The sequence below is a fragment of the Alosa sapidissima genome, chromosome 20 (assembly GCF_018492685.1).
Source record: "Alosa sapidissima isolate fAloSap1 chromosome 20, fAloSap1.pri, whole genome shotgun sequence".
NCBI classification, from domain to species: Eukaryota; Metazoa; Chordata; class Actinopteri; order Clupeiformes; family Clupeidae; genus Alosa; species Alosa sapidissima.
In genome coordinates, this window is record NC_055976.1 from 5185028 (window position 1) to 5203718 (window position 18691).

At 40.8% G+C, this 18691-nt stretch overlaps 2 protein-coding genes across 3 annotated transcripts; one reads left to right on the forward strand and one right to left on the reverse strand.

The window, feature by feature from the left end:
* fgf20b (fibroblast growth factor 20b) lies at positions 1 to 2440 on the reverse strand. The gene is made up of 3 exons (XM_042074540.1): positions 1698 to 2440; positions 1299 to 1402; positions 1 to 1151 (listed from the first exon to the last, which is right to left on the reverse strand). The coding sequence occupies exons 1-3, from the start codon at positions 1993 to 1995 to the stop codon at positions 903 to 905; spliced, it is 651 nt and encodes a 216-aa protein (XP_041930474.1). The 5' UTR covers positions 1996 to 2440; the 3' UTR covers positions 1 to 902.
* A 368-nt stretch (positions 2441 to 2808) lies between these two features.
* micu3b (mitochondrial calcium uptake family, member 3b) lies at positions 2809 to 18052 on the forward strand. Of its 2 annotated transcripts, none has more exons than XM_042075051.1 (13): positions 2809 to 3081; positions 5457 to 5601; positions 7843 to 7874; positions 7985 to 8063; positions 9966 to 10013; positions 10422 to 10504; positions 10604 to 10675; positions 14022 to 14113; positions 14350 to 14521; positions 15539 to 15647; positions 15750 to 15907; positions 16387 to 16455; positions 17108 to 18052. In XM_042075051.1, exons 1-12 carry the CDS (start codon positions 2848 to 2850, stop codon positions 16453 to 16455), a joined length of 1293 nt encoding a protein of 430 aa, XP_041930985.1. In that variant the 5' UTR covers positions 2809 to 2847; the 3' UTR covers positions 17108 to 18052. The 2 variants fall into 2 exon arrangements, with proteins under 2 accessions (XP_041930985.1, XP_041930986.1); XM_042075052.1 differs by having other exon boundaries at positions 2950 to 3081; positions 5432 to 5601.
* Positions 18053 to 18691: the final 639 nt, after the last annotated feature.

An 18691-nucleotide genomic window follows, 5' to 3' on the forward strand; every position in this document is an offset into this window, starting at 1 on the left:
TCAAATATGTTTAATTGCCCCACAGAATAAGCACTGTGTTGGATGCCATTTTTGGAGCGCCAGCAAGACAAATGGTGGAAATCATAGCAGCGAGAGATATTATTCAGATCAATCAAAGAAAATCACAATGTGACTTACTCTAAACAATACAGTATTATAAGACCATGAGCAAAATATTTTCTTTGGTCAGATGAAAAGAATTGTTTGAGACATTATTTTGATACAATTTCTAATTGTTTGGTCTAACTGTGAAGTTATGTGTAAAAATATATATTCTTCAATAAATAAATATTTCAAATAAATACATGTACTGAAAAAATGCATAAATAAAGCACACTGACACGACAATTGACAACCCAGCCTCTATACTTCACATTAAGAAGTCTTCAAGAAGCAGGGTACCTTCACAGTCCTCTACACAACGTCTCTCTAGCCATGCATAGTGGCACTCAATCTTTACGTTACGTTTACATTATCTTTACGTTATGTTGGACACCGTCCCCATGCTGGGCTTGCTTCTCTCTTACAGAAAGCTCTGCTAATGGGACGCCGGATGCTGGAGAGTCCTTCACTGCAGATCAGCGTCGGAATCCCAATCCCCACACCTCCAGCCTGTTCTCTGGCACTGCTCTCCGAAGAGGGCGTAAGGTGGAGGGGGGGTTTTATCTAGCGAGACAAAAAGGCCCGAGTGGGCTCCCCAACGTGCAGGCTGAGAGCCTCAGACAGGTAACCCCAGAGAGTGGCCCAGTGCATTCCAGCGGGAGGCCTCCGGCCATATTTCTTTCATGTTAGCTATCTTGGCCACTTTTGTGCCAGAGGCTTTCACTTCAAGCCCTTGTCTCCAAAGATGAAATGGGGCCAAGACCGATGCTGCATCTCATCAGTTACACTTTCAGTGGAACTCAGCTTTGTCCTACATGGTCCCTGTTAAGTACTGGCACTTTCTTAGGGTCCACTGACCTGGGCAGAAAGTGTGTGAACTTTTGGTGCCGCCTAGACTTTGTCCCATCTCGTGGTGTCCCATCCTTGTTCAGTGCCACAAAGTAGGCTGCCCCTTTCTCTCCATTGTGCCTGTATTCATTGGAGGCATATGTGTTGTACCAGTTCTCCTCAAAAGCTTCCTTGAAGATACACTCCTTTGTGAGTTTCTCCTGAGGAATGGAGAAAAATAGTTGAACATTGGGATCAGCCTATTTAAGGAGTAGGCCTACATACAGTAGATACAGTATATCAACACAATCAAACTTCAATATGATACTAAATATAAAATACTAACATGCTAAATATAGACTACTTACAGAGCCATAAAGTTCTCCTTTGTTATTCATCCCGAGATAGAGTCCACTGTTAACTCCTTTGATGCTTATTAATCCAACTGCAAGGCTGATGAATTCCAAAATACCTGGAGAGGATCAAAACAAGCAGCCTCTTCAGCTGAAATCTATACACATACCCATCTTTCCCAGTACAGAAGAATTTGTCTGCAGAGATAACTGAAGTATACACATGCCTTTCAGCCATAAACGTTTTAATAACTACAGTATGTTATTCATACTTAATGGATCTATGACGAATTTGTTCCTGTATGCATATGATAATCATAGCACAACACATTAACAACAACACATCAGTAAGGTGCGGTACAGGACATACAAATGACATGAAAACATCTGAAACAGCAAATATAAGAGGCTTACCAAATCGACTGTGATCTTTTCTTGTACCCTGCACGGTGCCATCTGGGAGAATTTCAAGGTTAAATCCAGTTCTGCAGTACAACTGCCGCCTGCGATGAATTCCTTTTAAATGGATTAAATCCGCCGAGGTGCTGCGCGAGAGTCTCTCCGCGGGCATAGAGTGATCGTTCAAAGGACCAATGCTGTCTCCAATAGATGTTACGTGAAAGTGTGACCCGACATGACCAAAAGCATCTATTTGTAAAAGCGCTCCGACTTCTCCTATAGTTGCCATCACAAACAACCTACGCAGCAACATCAGGTGAAGTTTGGCGCGGATATACAGAGATTGTCTCTTGGAAGTTTACTGCATTATTTCAGCGATGTCCAGTAGCCTACTTGGCACTGGTTGTTTGGACCACGCGTACAGTGCAACTGACATTCACAATTGGTTAGGACAGGAGGTTCTCAAGAAAGCCTTTACCCTTCTCTGCTCCAAAATGTCATCTTATTTGGCGAATGCATGCTTGTAGTTAGTTGCTTGTCTGCGTTTCTTAAATCTTTCGTTTCCAGTATATTCTTGAGGATGTTAAAAATGATTCCCAGTATTAAAAACTGTATATACGTTTGTGAAATATAAATATATAAGCCGCTCCAAGACGTGCGTAATATTGGATATATCCCCAGTCTTCTCAGAGCACGATAACGCAAGTACCAGTGCTGCAGAATAATCACTGTGACTGCCTCGCACACCAAGTGATTGAAACGTGAGGCAGGTGCATAATGCAAGCAGTGGCTTACTAGGGGCGGTCCCTTACATTTAAACCTTTCCTGTGTGAGATTTCCCTCAGAATCCATGACAGACAGACAGACAGACAAGAGAGAAATCGAGAGAGAGAGAGAGAGAGTCTGTGTGTGTGTTTCTCTGTGGTTCATAACCAGTAGCCTAGCCATGGGGACGTTAGACAAGCAAACTGTTATAGTATGTTAAGGAGCCATTTATTTCCATCTCTCTGGAAGAAGTAGCCTAGATGAGGTAGACATGGCATTGACAGTCAGTGGAGTTAACCAGCGTTCTATTCCCGCTCGTGTAGCAGTTTGAAACTGACCTGAAGTCTGCATCTCGCGAGCTGTGAGAATAAATAACCGTCCTCCTGCTGTGCCTTCTGTGATGGCTGCGGCTTTGCGTAGACTCAGTGCTATACTAAAGAACTGTGCAACTAATGTCTCCAACGCGTCTCAACGCTGTAAAAAGACTGAAACAGGTGTAATTGAAACAGGAGTATGCTTTGTTCTTGGGGGCGCTGTAGCTTACTACTGTTATGACCGTGTTGGACAGGGAAGGAAACTTGGTAGTGGCCAGGCTTTCGCTCCCTTGGTGCAGACAGTAACTGCCAAAGAAAAGGTATGCCAACCGTGTGTATGCACGCTATGTCGGAACCTGCGGACACTAACATTAATTAGCCGTGTGTTGAAATACACCTGTGTTTTTTTTATGACAGTTAATCCTCACGGACCAATGTGTTAATGGAATTTTGTTATTTGTTTGGATTAGTTACGCATTGTTTCGCTGTGTTAAATATAGGCCTATAACACCCGCTTCCTTGGATGTCAGTAGGCCCAATATCTTCTGTCCTCAAAAATAATTGTGTTCTGTAAAGTTAGTCCAAAATGTCCCTAAGGCGTTCTGCATATCGCGTAGTCATCGGCCAACGGCTGACACTTCAGCACCTGTTACGCACATCAGGGTCCTGACTGGACGGGGGTGTTGATCATGTTGGGTCGGCATGCGGCCAGCCAAGACGTCAGGTGTTGGTTCAGCATGGGCAAATATAGAATATATTATCTCCACAGTCAGAAGTTAGAACATGGGGCATCGTCTGTATGACGGATTACAGTTCGAGCACAGTGCATGTTTACTAAACTAGAAGGGCACATGGAGACTGAGAGTGCAGACTACCGCCCAGACCAAAGCCAGACAGTATTCAATTCATATACTAATTGCATCTATAGGGCAATGGGAATCTGTAGAAGTATAGGCCCATTGATGTTGTGTGTTGTATCTTAATCTTAAGGTTAAATATTCAGCTAGATATGCTAATACTAATTCCCAGGTGTTTGTAATACATACTTTGCAGAGGAGCATGTGGATTATCCAGAATATAAAGCATTAAAAAAGCATGTAAAAGTTCAAGGCCTTTGAAATAGAAACATCAGCAGGCTGTGGATAGCCTATAACAGGCCCCATCTCTACAAGTGAAAATTTAACACTAACACTGAAATTAAAAAATTACATTAAAAACATGTTTTGGTAAGCAGTTAAACAATGTTAAACAATGTTAAACAATGTTAAACAATAGTAACAAGAGCTGCAGATGTTAAGGCAATATAGGCGTGCCTTCCTTATCAATTACTATTACTATTTACAGGACCTGATTAAAAATGTTGACCTTATCATAATAAAACATTGTGTCAAATGTCTGTCACAGCACCAGAGCATATAGTACAGAATCCAAAAGTAGAGAAGAAATTAAAATGTTTCCAGGCTGTTCCATTGAAGAAAACAGAATCTATCATGATGAGCTAATACTGGATGGGTTTTAGCCTACATATGAATTTCATAGTTTGTGCTCATCAGAAATCACAAGCAAAGTGAATTTTCACTTTCATTAACATTGAGTATCTATTTTTTTTAAGAGTGCACTCAAAAATGAAAAGAAAACCAAGAGGCTGTCATATTAGAGGGATAACATTTTTATGGCAGATTTGTTGAATAAATGATCTGTGGGATCGTGTTGATACGCTTTCATCAGATTGTTGGACTACTAAAGCATAGAGAATTGACGTGGTCTAGTTTGCAACCTCGCTTACACTGTGTTCTCTTTTGTCTTGCCACTCTTATCTTGGAGAGGGTGGTGGGGGGGGTGTAGGCTGGGGGGAGAATTGGACATAACCTTGACTTGTGGATTGAGATGGAGGAATTCAGGGCTGAGGTAACAGGACACGCTGCCTTGGCAGGGAGGCTGACATTTGATCAGGGTAATAATTAGCTGGACCACACATTCCCAGGGTGTTTGCATGGTACCCAGTGGGCCTGGCACAATGCCACGAAACAGTGGCTGATAAATTAGCTCCACACTTAGTCATTGTCTGATATTTCTGGTTTTTCGTAGGCGGCAAGATTGTCAGTCATCTTTGAAGTGAATTTTCAAATAATAGTGTTTATGGAAGATGCCAGAAATTACTGATAGGTCAGATGAAGATGTGGCGTAGTTGAGAATATTAATTTCAACGACTTTAATATGTATAAATTATTCGTTTTTTTCCCCTATGCACTTGCAGTAATTCACTGATGCTTATCATTGAGAGGTAATGTGCAACAGGCTGCCAGCATTAAGTTGTTCCCTTACAGCAGTGTAATTGGACAGAACACAGAAAAGGCTAGTGGACTAGTGTGATGAGGGGTTTGAACCTCAGCAGTGGCGCGTTTCATCAATTCTGGCTGAGAGCCCACAGAAAACTACAGATTCTATTGATTCAGATGAGGCGAAAAGAGAATGGTGTGGGAGGTCTGCATATCTTATCAGTCAAATAAGGTGGCAAGTCTGGTAATATAATCAGTCCTTTCCTGTAAATACATTATGCCTTCTAATACAAATAATACTTAGTAAGTGGAAGTTACATATATTGTGGTCACTTAAAGCAATTGACTGCTTTATGAAACTGCATCATGTAATGAGAATGATGCCCAGAAGTGGGCCCTGTGTGTTTGTGTTGTAGACCAGGAGAGAGGTTGAGGATGAGGAGGAGCACCTATCAGTGCATGAGGAGCGTTTCCGCCTGTTCAGCACAGTGGAGTGTGAGGGCCAGCTCTACATGACCCCACTCAACTTCCTGGAGGCGGTCACTATCAGCCTACCCAAGAGTAAGCCTCAGCTGAGAAGCATGTCCTCTTCTACATGAAGCCAATCCTCACATGTCTATAGCTCTGTTTGTTTTCAAGTGTACAGTTATAATGCCTTAAATTGTCTATAGCATTAACATGGATACATAAGCGCGTCTGTGGTCCTATTCTATAGAAATGCAGTGAAATGTTGTAATTGGTGGTGGTTAACACCCGCAGATACAAGTATCTTTGTGAAGCAAAAAAACAACAACAGCACACATTTATCTGAAGAGTAAATGTCCCGTGAAATGCCGCCATAAACTGAGCAGCATATGGCTTCGGCCTGAGGACACCCACCAAGCAGGACTATTTACCTGTCGTATATGGAGAGTTTGAGAGGAATTTATTTTTTATGAGGATACATGTCCTGACACAAACACTACAATTCAATCTGAATATATGACCAATGTGAGATGATTACCCACTTAACCCAAGTAAGTGTGCATTAAATAGAATATTGATTTAATTTGTTTATTTTATAGTTACACTCAGTTTTTCTTCTTATTTGAGTGTGTATCCCGGTTTTGGGTTATTTGGATTTTGGGTTAGCATTTAAGACTGGGATTTCCTGGAATGTTGAGAAGCTATAGAAGACTGGCGCATACAAATACAAAGAGCACAGATTGCGCCACCACACTCCCAGCACATTAGTTTTAATGGGAAATGGTGTGACGAAACGGGATAATGGCATTTATGGTTTTATGCTGTGGCTGTAAAGTATGTGATGTTGTGAGCTCATAACTGTAGATGTTTGGAAGAGTCTGAACAAAGGCTGTTACACATAAGTGAGGTCCTTTATGTAAACAGTGAGAAAATGGTTAAGCCATTAACTAGTAGTGCATTTATTTGCCTACCTGTTTTTGCGCCGATAATGTCCATTTTCAGGTCTTTAAAGCAACAAACTCGGTAATGACGCTGGTGCTGGTGCTAGGCAGAAACCTGCTGCCCTCTCGCTCTCTGCTCCATCATCCTGTTCTGGTGATTCACTGACTTCCTGGAGGCCCAGACACAGACTTCTAGCAAATACTTCTATTTGTACATATGAATGTATATTTTCAAACAAAAAACTCAACATAGGTTTAAATGCATAGTTCAGCCTTTTCTTCCTATTTTTGTTTTAGTATTCAGTTGCTAAGTGGCTAAGTAATGGAGTCCCTGTATGATAAGAAATTAGGGTTATTCCATATTCCAGAGAATACATATTTATGACTTTGGGTCAATGTGGTATCAATCTGGAGTGGAGGACTCACATAGATAACAATACATATCAATTTAATGCATGCGTTTATATGGCATTTATTGCATCTTCACCCATCCATTAGTAGTTTCTGTTATGCAAAACAAGTATTACATAACAGCCTGGAGAGCAGACTAATCTTAGAGCACATTTGAATTTGCTCTGGCAGATTCCATTCCCATTTAAACCAATTTCGGTATCACCAAAAACCCAGGAATCAGTTACAACCACTTATCCAGCATGGGGCGCCCTTTATACGATGATAGAGAAGGACGGTTGGCGCAGGCCAATGGCTGTGCCGATGGCTTCAGTATTAAACAACACGGACGTGTATTTTCTTTGTCATTAAGTAAACAACTGCTTTTAAAACTCTTGTTTGCTACACTTCCAAAAGGATCTGGTAAGAGTTTAATGCACCAAGTTAATGTACCAACAGTTTAATTTCACTGTTGGTTACGGCCCTTGGAAACAGAAAGTGATCTGAGAGAGTCCAGACCAGTTCTCAATTGAGATCAGTAACCCCAGCTCTTCAGCATTACTAAGGTATAAGAGCGGAAGTCCTTCTGTGATAAGAAATATTGTGATGAAAATAGAAATAGACTTTGGGGTCATTGTCCTCGTTATCGTCCTGCTGCTCTGATAGGGGCATCTCAAATACCAGGCCAATTACTTTACAACGTGTTCTCCTCACGTCAGCACCACCCGCTGTAGCAGCAGCAGCTCCTCCTCAGCAGTAGGTCCATAGCATGCCTGAGGGAAGCTTCCCCATGCTGTGTGCCCTTGAGCATGGTTTCACCCTTCACTCTGTTTTGGTGTCTTGATATCCTATGGACATTGACAGCAGATCACAGCACATGTCTGCTCTGTCATTACAATTTAATGCAACATTAAATGTGCACACGGGCTGTAAATGTTACACATGTTTGAAATGAAATATTGAATATCTTTCATAGTTTTTTTTCACACATCATTTCCCCCCCCAGACAAGAAGTTTTGTAAATCCATTTCACGAGAGGTGGGTTGTATCTATCCATTATATCACATATATTTCAAATACATCATAAAACATTTTTTATAGCCCAGCCACATGGAATTCTTTAAATCATTGCTTCTCTCGTTCTTAAGGATTTGGAAAAGATGCTGTCAAGCACACCGCCTGTTGGAAAGGGATCCCCCAAACTGTTCAGAGACATTCATGATAAAGGTAAGGATCTACTCTGCATTAAACACCATACCTCACTTTTCTAAGTATTTACACTATGTCAACCTTTTCTGGTTAATTCAAACCCATACCGGGGTGGTATATTGGTCATATTTGTATAAAATATTCAGCTAAACATTAAGATAACTAGATTAGGAACATTGTCAATTCATATTCATAACAAAATCAATTGTTTGTGAGAGTTTACCACAAGGTATGCATAGTTATTGCTCCTCTAAAATGTCTTCCAGTCAGAGGCTGTATGCCAGACAATGCTTCTCTTTTGAAAATGTCTTTGTGTCTTTGTGATTGAATCGGAAGGAAGATGGACTCAAGATCAAGTTATAAATCTAATCTTATCTTTGGATCAATGTAGCCATGTTGTGACTTTGCTCTTAGGCAGACCCAGATACCATGAGCATGAACTCTGGATGCCATGTGTGCATATGAGGAATATTCATTAACTCAGAGGAGGTATAAACTGTCTTTAGAGCATTCGTATGGCAATACAGGAAGTGATATTACCAAGTGTTACAAATATTTGATGCAATGCGATAGAATAATCATGAGTTACTTGTCAAGTGGGAATTGATATGTGTGCCACATAGGCCACATTTAGTGAAAATACACACCTGGTGATTAGTAGTCCAGTATGTTGGCTGAAATGAGTGTGCTATGGTAGTGTGTTAGTGCCAGTGTTTGGCTGTTCTGTTGACTGTTATAAGCTGGAGTTTAAACAAAGAGTGATGGGAAAAGCTTTCTTCTGAAGTTAAGCGAACTCTTTGAACTGTTGAGTGTTGAGACTTGTCCATGTGGCAGACCCCCCGGAACCCTTACACACTCCGGACGTGTGTATTATACTATTAGATTACAGCTCTTCCAGGGTCAGTCACTCATGGGCAGCTCCCCCTTGAATTGTTTGTATATTTGTAGGAATGCATACTTCAGTATCAGTATTTGTATGAGATCCATCTGTTGCCTTTTGCAATTTACATTTTATGGCATTAAATGAATCATGTTTCAATCATAACATTTAAGATATTATGTCAAGAAACATGAAGTCAATATGCCTGATAAAACAAAATGTTGAATTGTACTATACCACAAAAATAACTTCATAACACCCAGTCATGGTATGTGATGGGTTATCAGGTCATGTGGTTCACTGCAAATAGGTATTTGAGATGATGAACTACCACTTGGTGTCCTACAGTTGTCTTTGGTCGTCCAGCATTTTGTTTTAGCATTGTCCATGTCCTGAAGGTAATCACCGCCAAGGTGTTCACCAGTCTCCCTCTATCCTCTGTGTGGAGCGAGCATCATACCAGAGGCCTTTTCCCATAACACTCAGAGCAGTCACCCAGAACTATCTGAGCTCCAGTCACTATCATCTCCAGCAAACAATAGCTGGGGAATGCTTTCAGTGACAGCAAGACAGCTTGCTTAAGACTACCCAACCAGGCCTGACAGTTGGTCGTCCACCTCCCTCCTCAAACAACAAAAGTAGCCTGTAGGCCCCCAAAAAGACAGGGCCCTAACCCACATCATGCATCTTCAATCAGTGTCAGATCACTGAAGAATGTTTTACACCTAGCTAAACAAACATGAGGGGGGCAACCCAGGAGCTTGCAGCCGGCTTCAAATTTGTTTGGGTTTGCGTCCGCCTTGGTCACTCATGTTGTAAAGTTTCTTGTTTGTGTGAAGAGAACACCAAGCATGAATCAAGAGGCACCTTCTTAGATCTTATCAATACGGATGAAAGCCTTACGGGCTTAGGGGTGTGGACTGCTCCCAAAGATACCTTGTAATTTGATTCATTTTAAGGGAGTTACTTTGGGGATGTGTAAACATTTTTAAGCCAGTTCTCCAAACCAAACATTTACAGATTGTGTTTCTTTTCTTCAGGCGTTATCACTTACACAGAGTATCTCTTCCTACTTTGCATTTTAACAAGTAAGTACTTTTCATCCAACATCTTATGCTTTGCTCCGAGTTTATGTCCAATTTATGTCTGATTTTATGAGCCCAAAAATACCGAAAAGACCCCCCCCACCCATATTGCTCTGGCATCTACTTAAATAAACACATATAGACCCTTTCAACAATAAAAACAAAAACAATGCTTGAACGTTCTATTTGGGCCCCAATCTACTTCCTCTGCATTAAGATAACATATGGAATGTTAAAAAGGAAGTCTTGTGGGGCTAACTATGATGCTGATAATGGAACACTCTTGAAAGGGTCCATATTTATGGTTTGTATACATCTGTCATAAAGTACATTGCCTAATTGTTAGCATAGTCATGTAATGGATTTAAAGTCAGTGATCTTTTCAATATCTTTCCAATTTCACCTTTTCAGAACCTCGCAATGGCTTCAAACTAGCCTTTAAAATGTTTGATGCCGATGGAAATGAAATTGTGGATAAAAAAGAGTTTTTGGTGGTAAGGGCATTCTCTACTTGCATCGCTTTTAGTATTACATGAATTTGACACATGTGTGATCTTCCTAATGCTTCCTAATGACTCCCTCCTCTCTACCAGCTTGAGGATATTTTCCATAAGAAAGCTGACAGAAAGGCGAGAAGAGAGGAATCGGACACGGTGGCACAGCTGGTAAGGTTGTTATGTAATTGTTTCTCTAATATAGCTCATAGTGCTTTGTGGCTCGTCTTTGCCGTGCAGTAGGCCATAACATTTTCTTTCCATTATGATGGTGTGTTTTCCATTATGTATTCTGGTCTGATTAAAATCAAGCCTTTAGTTTAATGTCTGTATTTACATGTTTTTATTTTTTTCTATTTCATTTTCCTCACATTGGTGCCGTGTATTTATGTCAATTGCTAAATCTGAGGGGCATCAGGTAATAGAGTTACGGTGTTGTTAGATAAGTTGTTATGATGGATATTTTTATCTACTGTTTGTATAGGCTACAAGACAAGGCATGTGGTTATGTTGCATTTGACTCACTACTGAGAAGTGAGTGGTTGCTATGCATGTTATAACAGGATATCGTTCTTGAATCTTGAGTCTTAACAAAAATGATATCCAGATCACATAATGATATGTAACAGTAAAGATGTATCTGTATTTTAAATACTCTGTGTCTCTGTGTGTGTGTGTCTTAAGTATTACAATTGAGTGTAATCGAGACATTACTGTGAGTGTGGGAGAGGATAGACTAGACTTAAGGGTATACCACAGGATATGACAGGATATGACTACTTTAATGTGATATGCATATTTGGAATCCCACAATCCCTCATTCTCCATATCATGGGAGTAAGCTGCACTTAGAGCCCCCCAAAAGCCAGATAAGGTTGGTTGCTCACAGTGAAGGGGAGAAAGAGAAGTCATCCTTTGCACTGAAAAAAAAAGGCAGTGGGATTTGGGTAGAGTGTGAGGGCCACACCCTCGTGCATGCCTGGTCTGCTGAACGGAGCCGAGCACAATGTGCCTGTAATGGGACTGTCAGACGGGCCCGAGACACGTCCCTATTGTGTAAGGGAGAGGCAGCCTGGCCCCAGAAGTGCAACAGATGATTTATGTTACTTGACTGCCACTGAGGCACGGCTTCAGAAACATGCTCTCCCTCACCTGAAGAATGACAGAATTCCAGGACCCCCATGTGTTATTTTTACAGTTACTTGAAAAGTGGTATTTGAGCTTGAGTTACCTTTTGTGATGGAGCGGCCAAGATGAGCGGCCTGCCAATCTGAGTGGAATAAGCTTGTTTTCGGCCAGACAAGGGACTTCTATTCTGTCCAAAAGCATGAGGGCCCCCGTTTCATTCAGAATGAGGCTCTCTTGAGGACGCCCCTTTACCTCCTAACAGCTTTTCCAGTTAAACTAAGATAAAGCAAACGTTCAGATAAAACCCTATTGTAAGTATACATGCCACAAGTTGTTCTTTAAATGGGAGTGATTAAAGTGATGGGAGTGATTAAAAACAGTCATTAAAAAACTGTATTTTAAGATAACTTTATAGGAAGTAGGGACAAAGGAAAAATACAAGATTCCCCTTAATTAACTGCACATAAATCTTGTTTGGTGAAGCACTAGGAAGCGCTGTGGGCTTTTAGCTGCTTCCAGTCAGATAGATAAATATTATTAAAATGACAAAGATGGTGCTATCTTCCTACACCAACTGTTGCCTTTGAGTGTGGTGATGTTGGGACATGACCATCACCAAAAGTGCTGCAAGAATATTTCGAGATAAAAAAAGAATCATAAACACTGTCTGTTATTTTAGGTGTGGTTTAGAAACTTGGCTGCCTGTAAAGTTTTGTGTTCATGAGGGCACAGTAGCAGTACAAAGGTTATTGTTAGTTTTTTCTGTAAAATCCATTTTAAATGGTATTTGTTGCGCAGGGCAAGTAAACAGTGGAATTCTCTATTTTGGACGCTTACCATAGTTAATGTACCAAGGCAGTTTTTTATAGGCAATGTACAGGCATCCATCAGTCTGGATAGACTATGGAGTTGCACCCTGGATTGACAGGCCAATGTGGGACAGTCCCTCCCACAACGTGCGCAGACGTGGTCGGACGCTGGTCTATCTGTCTAGCTTTGGGCCTTTCTCCTATGCCCTCTGGTTTCAGAGGGATGGGTAAGGAACTCTGTGAACCTGGAGAGGCCTTTCTGTACAGTTTGCTTCCAGGAGCTTCTGCAGCCCTAGCTTCCCAGGTGTTGAGGTTGACGCCCAAAACCTTCAGATCTCTCTTGCAGACAGCTTTCCCTCCTCCTATCCCCTTCCTCCACAGCCAGTCTAACACTGACCTGCCTGCGCTTTTACTAGCTGTGGCTAAAAAAAACCGTCTTTATGTAGATCATTGTCTGCATTTTCCTAGAGCTCAGTAATTAAGTTTGGGAACATGCACACATCCAAATGAAGGTGCAGGAGCCAAAAGTCAAAGATCCTAGAGCTCAATAACCCATGTTTAACCCATATTTAACCCAGGGGAGCCTGTACCCAAGTAAAACATGCATGTTCCTCTCGCTCGCTCATACCTCGCTTAATCCCGGATTGTGCTTTCCTGGCACGCGCAGCTGGCTTGTCCTCTCTGCATTCCATGCCAAAAAGGCGAGGGCTACGCGACTCATCTCGAGGACGCCTTTCATGTGCTCCTGTCTCACAGTAAGGTAGTTATCATACCTGGAATGTTTCATCATTCCTTGGACTGACTGTCAGTGTTGATTGTTTTTTTTCCCCCTGTCGTCAAAAACACTGAGCTCAACAATTCATAACAGGCTTCCCTGACTCCTTGAAAAACTGTTGATGTCTCCATGAAGGTTGGCAAGCAGTAAAGTACATTCCCTGCCATTCCTTGGCAAACCACATTGAGACCATACCTTTATGGTTTTGGTCATGTAAAAAAGTTTTTTTATGATAGGTCCATCAAAACATGTCTACTCAGTCACCACTGATTTATTAAAAGACATAAAATACGAAATTAGGATAGCTAGGTAATGTCTTTAAATTCCATCAAGAGTTCCCATGCACTAAAGTTAGCCTCTCTTGCCCATTGTAATTGTGGTTACTTACGTTTGGTGTAGAGAGAAGTCAATCAGAGGTGACAGAGAAGTATTATTTTCAACACAGGTAACCAGCTTGCGGCTGGGGCATGGGAAACTACTGGCTCAAAGCTTGTGCCGTTTTGCTTTAATGTAGCTGATTACATATTAACTTTTAAGTTGTAAAAGAAACATTACTTTTATAGCCAACTTTTTATGGTTATGTGAGAAAATATTGAGAATTGCTGTCAAAACAAAGATGTTATGACATTTCTTCAACACGGGAGAGATCTATTTACAAAACAAGGACTTTGGGACTTAGGGAAATAGCGTTGCTATATACTGCTTTGCTATTGAACATTGATTTAGTTTTAAATGTTATGTGTCTGAGCTGTTAAAATGGATACTATGTTTCCTAAATGCAGTGATTTATCAATTATTTACATAGCCTGTGAAATCAAAAATGACCAACACAACCCTGCTCGTGCATTTCTTTGGAGAGGACGGAAAAGGAACGCTAAACTTTGACGATTTCTACAGGTAAGTGGCTACACTCTAAAAGACTCAGGTTGAATTTGTTGAGGGCAAAGAGCCACACACCTCAAATGCAGTTGCAAGCTAACTCATAATCCTGTATCTGTTATATAGCCGTGGAAACAATGCATATGTGCAATGGTAGCTGAGTAATTGTTGTGGGATTCCCTGGCCTGGTGATGCTTTCCCCTCTGCAGTGCAGTGCAGTGCGGTGCTGCTCATGACATTTGCTCTCTCTGCAGTTTCATGGACAACCTGCAGGCAGAGGTGCTTGAGATTGAGTTCCTCAGCTACTCGAAGGGCTTGCCCACCATCAGTGTGGAGGATTTCGCCCAGGTCCTTCTGCGCTACACCACCGTGGACAACATCAGCAGCTACCTGGAGAATGTGCAGCAGAATTTCCCTGATGACAAGGTCATTTACAGGGACTGTGATTTTGCTATTTGCAGGTTATGGCTTGACTCCCTGAATGATATATGCCTTATGTTTTGGGTTGATACATGCCATGAATTGCTATCACTATATATTACATGTGCTAGATCTGGGAACAAGCGATATGCCATCTCTTTGGTTAGTACGGGTGACATTTTTTTCACAGTGTGCAACAAAATTCTTCCGCATGTGTTGAATCGTCGCATGAAGAGGTCATAAACTCCTCAGCTTGTTAAGGGAGTTGCCAGTCAAACTGCATTGATAGTAAAGTGAGCAAAGCCAATTTCACTCCTCTCCACCTCATAAACACAGCAAAGCATCACATTTAACTCAGTACTTCATTTGTCCGAGAGTAGCTGTTAATTGCTCCGAGCAGAAGACCAGTCTAGTGCCTGGAAATGGATGAGTGCTACCCAATGGAGGCACTCCTGGGATAATTTGCTGGCCAGGAAATGTTTTGGGTACAGCTCATGTTGTTTTCTGTTTGGGTAAGTATCAGGTTAATCGTCTTTGGAAAAGCCCACAAACAGGTTGACCTCTTCCCAAGAAAGCTACAATCCTGAAGTGATGACAGCTCAATTTGTACATACCACGGGAGAGGAAAAAAGAGACAGAAATCCCACATCTACGATCACAGTTGGGCCTAAGTTGGGTTTTTTGTCTCTGGAACTGTTATCTCTGAAGTCTTCAAGGTCCTGTGGACTCTCAAGACTTAAGCGTGAAAAAGATTATATGTTGTGTCAAAGAGCCAGCATTATAATGGGTGTAGACATCTTTTGAGGAAGTCATCTTTTATGCAGTGCAGGTATGACTGATTGCACCCCTCAGTTTAGCTTTCAACACCATGCATGGAGCTGGAGTGGATGCTGAGTCGTTTAGTCAACTCGTCTGAACACAGACACACCTCCCCACAGACCTCAGCGCTAGAGTTACATGAACCTCCTCAGTTCTATAGCTCTTTGGTCACAACTCATTTATTTCTTATTTCTTTTCTGGCAGGGGATCACCTTTGAAGAGTTCAGAACCTTCTTTCAATTTCTCATCAATTTGGAGGATTTTGCAATTGCCATGCAGATGTATAATTTTGTCAATCGTCCAGTGGGGCAAGGTGCTGTCTTCGGTTCTCTGTGACTCCGGCTTCATATTATTACTGAAAATTAAATCCTAAATCAAAAGAATTACTTGTGTAACACCAATTAATTTGTTGTAGATGAGTTCTCCAGAGCTGTCTACGTGGCTACAGGCTTAAAGCTCAGCAAACACCTAGTGAACACTGTATTCAAAATCTTTGATGTCGACCACGATGAACAGCTGAGCTACAAGGAGTTCATTGGCATCATGAAGGGCCGACGGCAGAGAGGCTCTTGGGTAAGTTGGTCAGCGGTTCAATACCCAGCTCAGTGTGTCTGTTTTAGCCCTCCTCTTTAACTGGTCCAATGGCTGTAATCAACCTCTCACATCCAGCAGGCAGAGTGATTACTGTGCATCAGTTTTGGTCAGATTGATGGTGGTCTACATAATAGGAGTATTTGTTTTGATTATGCACAGCAGGCCTTCTTTTTCAGCAGTAACATGATCAAAGATACTGAAAGTCAGTTTAGTCTTTGTCTATATTTTCTATCTACATTGTTGAAAGTAAATTATGTCCAACAAGTGTCCGAGTTCTTTTTCTTGAGGATGTTTGCTGCTCTCTAGTGGTATGATGGGCTAGAGGCATATTCAGAGTATTGCAGAATTTAAACCAAGCTATTCTTAATCTTTTCTGTGTAGATGTTGTGGTTACAAAAACAAATAATAAAAAAAGTTTGACTAATGTAATCTCCCTGTTGTATCTGCTTTTAAATTAGGCCCACAGAGGTGATGGCCATTTCATATCATTCAAGTCCTGTATGAGAAAGCAGCTCTCCAGCAAATAGGTAAATAAATAAATATAAATAAATGAACCAGAGCAAATGATGCTTCATTCAGATGCTTGAAATTACAAGACTATTAAATCAATTGATGATCTAAGTTTTGGATTGGTAACATTTTGTCTGTGCGCATCAGTCATCCATGACCTTTTAAAAAAAATCATTGTTTTTTCGTTCTAATTCTTGGCACCATTTCATCATTAAATGTGTGCTTTTCCATAATATCTTATAATAAAAAATATGTTTTGTTCAGATAGATTGATTTGTGAGGTTTATGGCAACCTCATATTGATTATCCTGCCTGTTTGGTCACCCAAACCAAATTCCATCTCCTAGACCGGTACTGAGGCCCATGCACTCCCTCAGCATTGAATTACACTGTAATATTAACGAACAATCCAGTGATACCAGACACCGCCTGACCTTGCTCACACTAGCATGGGTCAGAGCTGTTCACAGCAATACACAGGTGTGGCACGCAGGGAAAAAAATAGCAAAAAGATAAATAGGCCATGCTAATGTTTTCTTCTAGCCTACTGGTTAGGTGTTCCTCATACACATGGAAGTTGAAAGGTGAATGACTTGTGGCCTTACCATGTCACTATTTAAAGCATTACCATGAGGTGATAAGCTATGTTTGCATTGTCTGTTTCCTCAGTTGGAAAGTGTCCAGTGTCTTGGACCTCCTGCATCCAGATTCTGTCTCCCTGCCTTGAGGAAGAGTTAAGAGAGGATCTGATGTTGAAGACAGTAAAGCGCATCTTGCAGTGGTCTTAACTGTGTCATGTTACTGTTTCTGTCAGGCGTATCAGCTGGAACTGACAGAATGGGGCTTTCTTTGAAATTAAGGGATAAACAGTGGAATAGGTAACATAATTTCTATCCAAAATATTCAATATGGTTGATGGTTCTAATGTCTAACTTATAGGAGTAATCGCTTGAATGTGTTTTATTTGAAAAAGGGCCTTCCATACAGTTTGCTTATTTTGCATTTTTCTATCAGGGGGGCAGGTTAACTCTTTAAGTTGTTGTTAGTTTGAAATCATTAATACGATCAAAAAGGTTTTTTTTATTTATTTATTTGACTGAAGAATATTGCAAGAAGGTTCTGCTATACAGTTTGATATGACTGTAGTATTACCATTATATATTTATTCTATTTTAATGTTATTTTCTCATAATGATGTCTTAATTCAGCATAATAAAGTCAGTCTCTGAGTCATCTGAAACTGCTGGTCTGTCTGTGTAGTTGTTAAGACTGATTCCCTTCAAATTCTAAGCCACTTAATCTGCCTATACAGTGAGCACATTGCTAACATACTTTCTCCAAGCCTGTCTGCAGTCCACAACACAGATCAACTCAGAGAGAATAGGCCTAGTGGGGCAACAATTTCTTGTATTGTTGTCTTTATTTATATTTTTTATTAAGAACAGTTTTACTTGCAAAAATCTAGAGTCTTAAACAGGGCTAGGGACCCTTCATTGTTGAGTAGGCTGTACAATAGTGGTTCTGCATTGCTCCATGCTCATGTTGGAAAATGGAATAATACTGACCCTGTTTTGAACATGTGATGGTTCATGGTAATAAAACAAATGCATTATTCTTGTAGTCCAAGTCTTTTAGGCGCCTTTGCCTTGCATAGTACAGTATGTTTATTTTCATTTGCTATTGATCATTGATATTGCATTGACGTTATTGTTTATTATTGCTATTGTCCTTAATGTAGTCTTACCAACTTTTTTAAACTGTTCCCTGTTAATTGTAACTATTGTATTGTTTTTATGTGTAAGTCGTTTTGCAAACGAAAGCGCCAAATCCCATAACCATAATGGAAGAAAGTATTTTGTCTGTGTTAATATAGGCCTAACTTTTTGAAAATATATAACCTACTTTTGTTTAAATTTTTGTCCTCGACATCGTAAGACGGTGGTAGGCTATAATGTCACATGCTGCATCCAACACAAGTAGGACCTATCTACTTCAAAATATGCTAATACGTTTTCTTTGATGTTACGTGGGCGCACGTAGTCGGTCAAAAAAGTGCTGTGGAACATCTGCTAAGACTAGGGTAATCTAGCCCTTCTTTTCGACAATGTCACACTTCTTCACACTCGCACACCGTGCACAACAATAATTTCATCTTCAGACGGTAGCTTTGAACTGCAGTGAAATTGCAGAGGTCTTGTAGAAATAGTGAATCGACATCTGTATTAGTCCATTGTAATTGACTAAGCCCATGTG

What these genes read in the sequence shown, in the direction of transcription:
- micu3b (XM_042075051.1), top strand. Translation starts at nt 2,848, where the DNA reads ATGGCTGCGGCTTTGCGTAGACTCAGTGCTATACTAAAGAACTGTGCA. An exon ending in CAGAGACATTCATGATAAAG is followed by an intron (nt 8,064 to 9,965) that starts GTAAGGATCTAC and finishes TCTTTTCTTCAG; the next exon opens with GCGTTATCACTTACACAGAG. An exon ending in AACTTTGACGATTTCTACAG is followed by an intron (nt 14,114 to 14,349) that starts GTAAGTGGCTAC and finishes CTCTCTCTGCAG; the next exon opens with TTTCATGGACAACCTGCAGG.
- fgf20b (XM_042074540.1), bottom strand. Translation starts at nt 1,995, where the DNA reads ATGTTGCTGCGTAGGTTGTTTGTGATGGCAACTATAGGAGAAGTCGGA. An exon ending in AAAAGATCACAGTCGATTTG is followed by an intron (nt 1,403 to 1,697) that starts GTAAGCCTCTTA and finishes GATCCTCTCCAG; the next exon opens with GTATTTTGGAATTCATCAGC. An exon ending in AAGGAGAACTTTATGGCTCT is followed by an intron (nt 1,152 to 1,298) that starts GTAAGTAGTCTA and finishes TCCATTCCTCAG; the next exon opens with GAGAAACTCACAAAGGAGTG.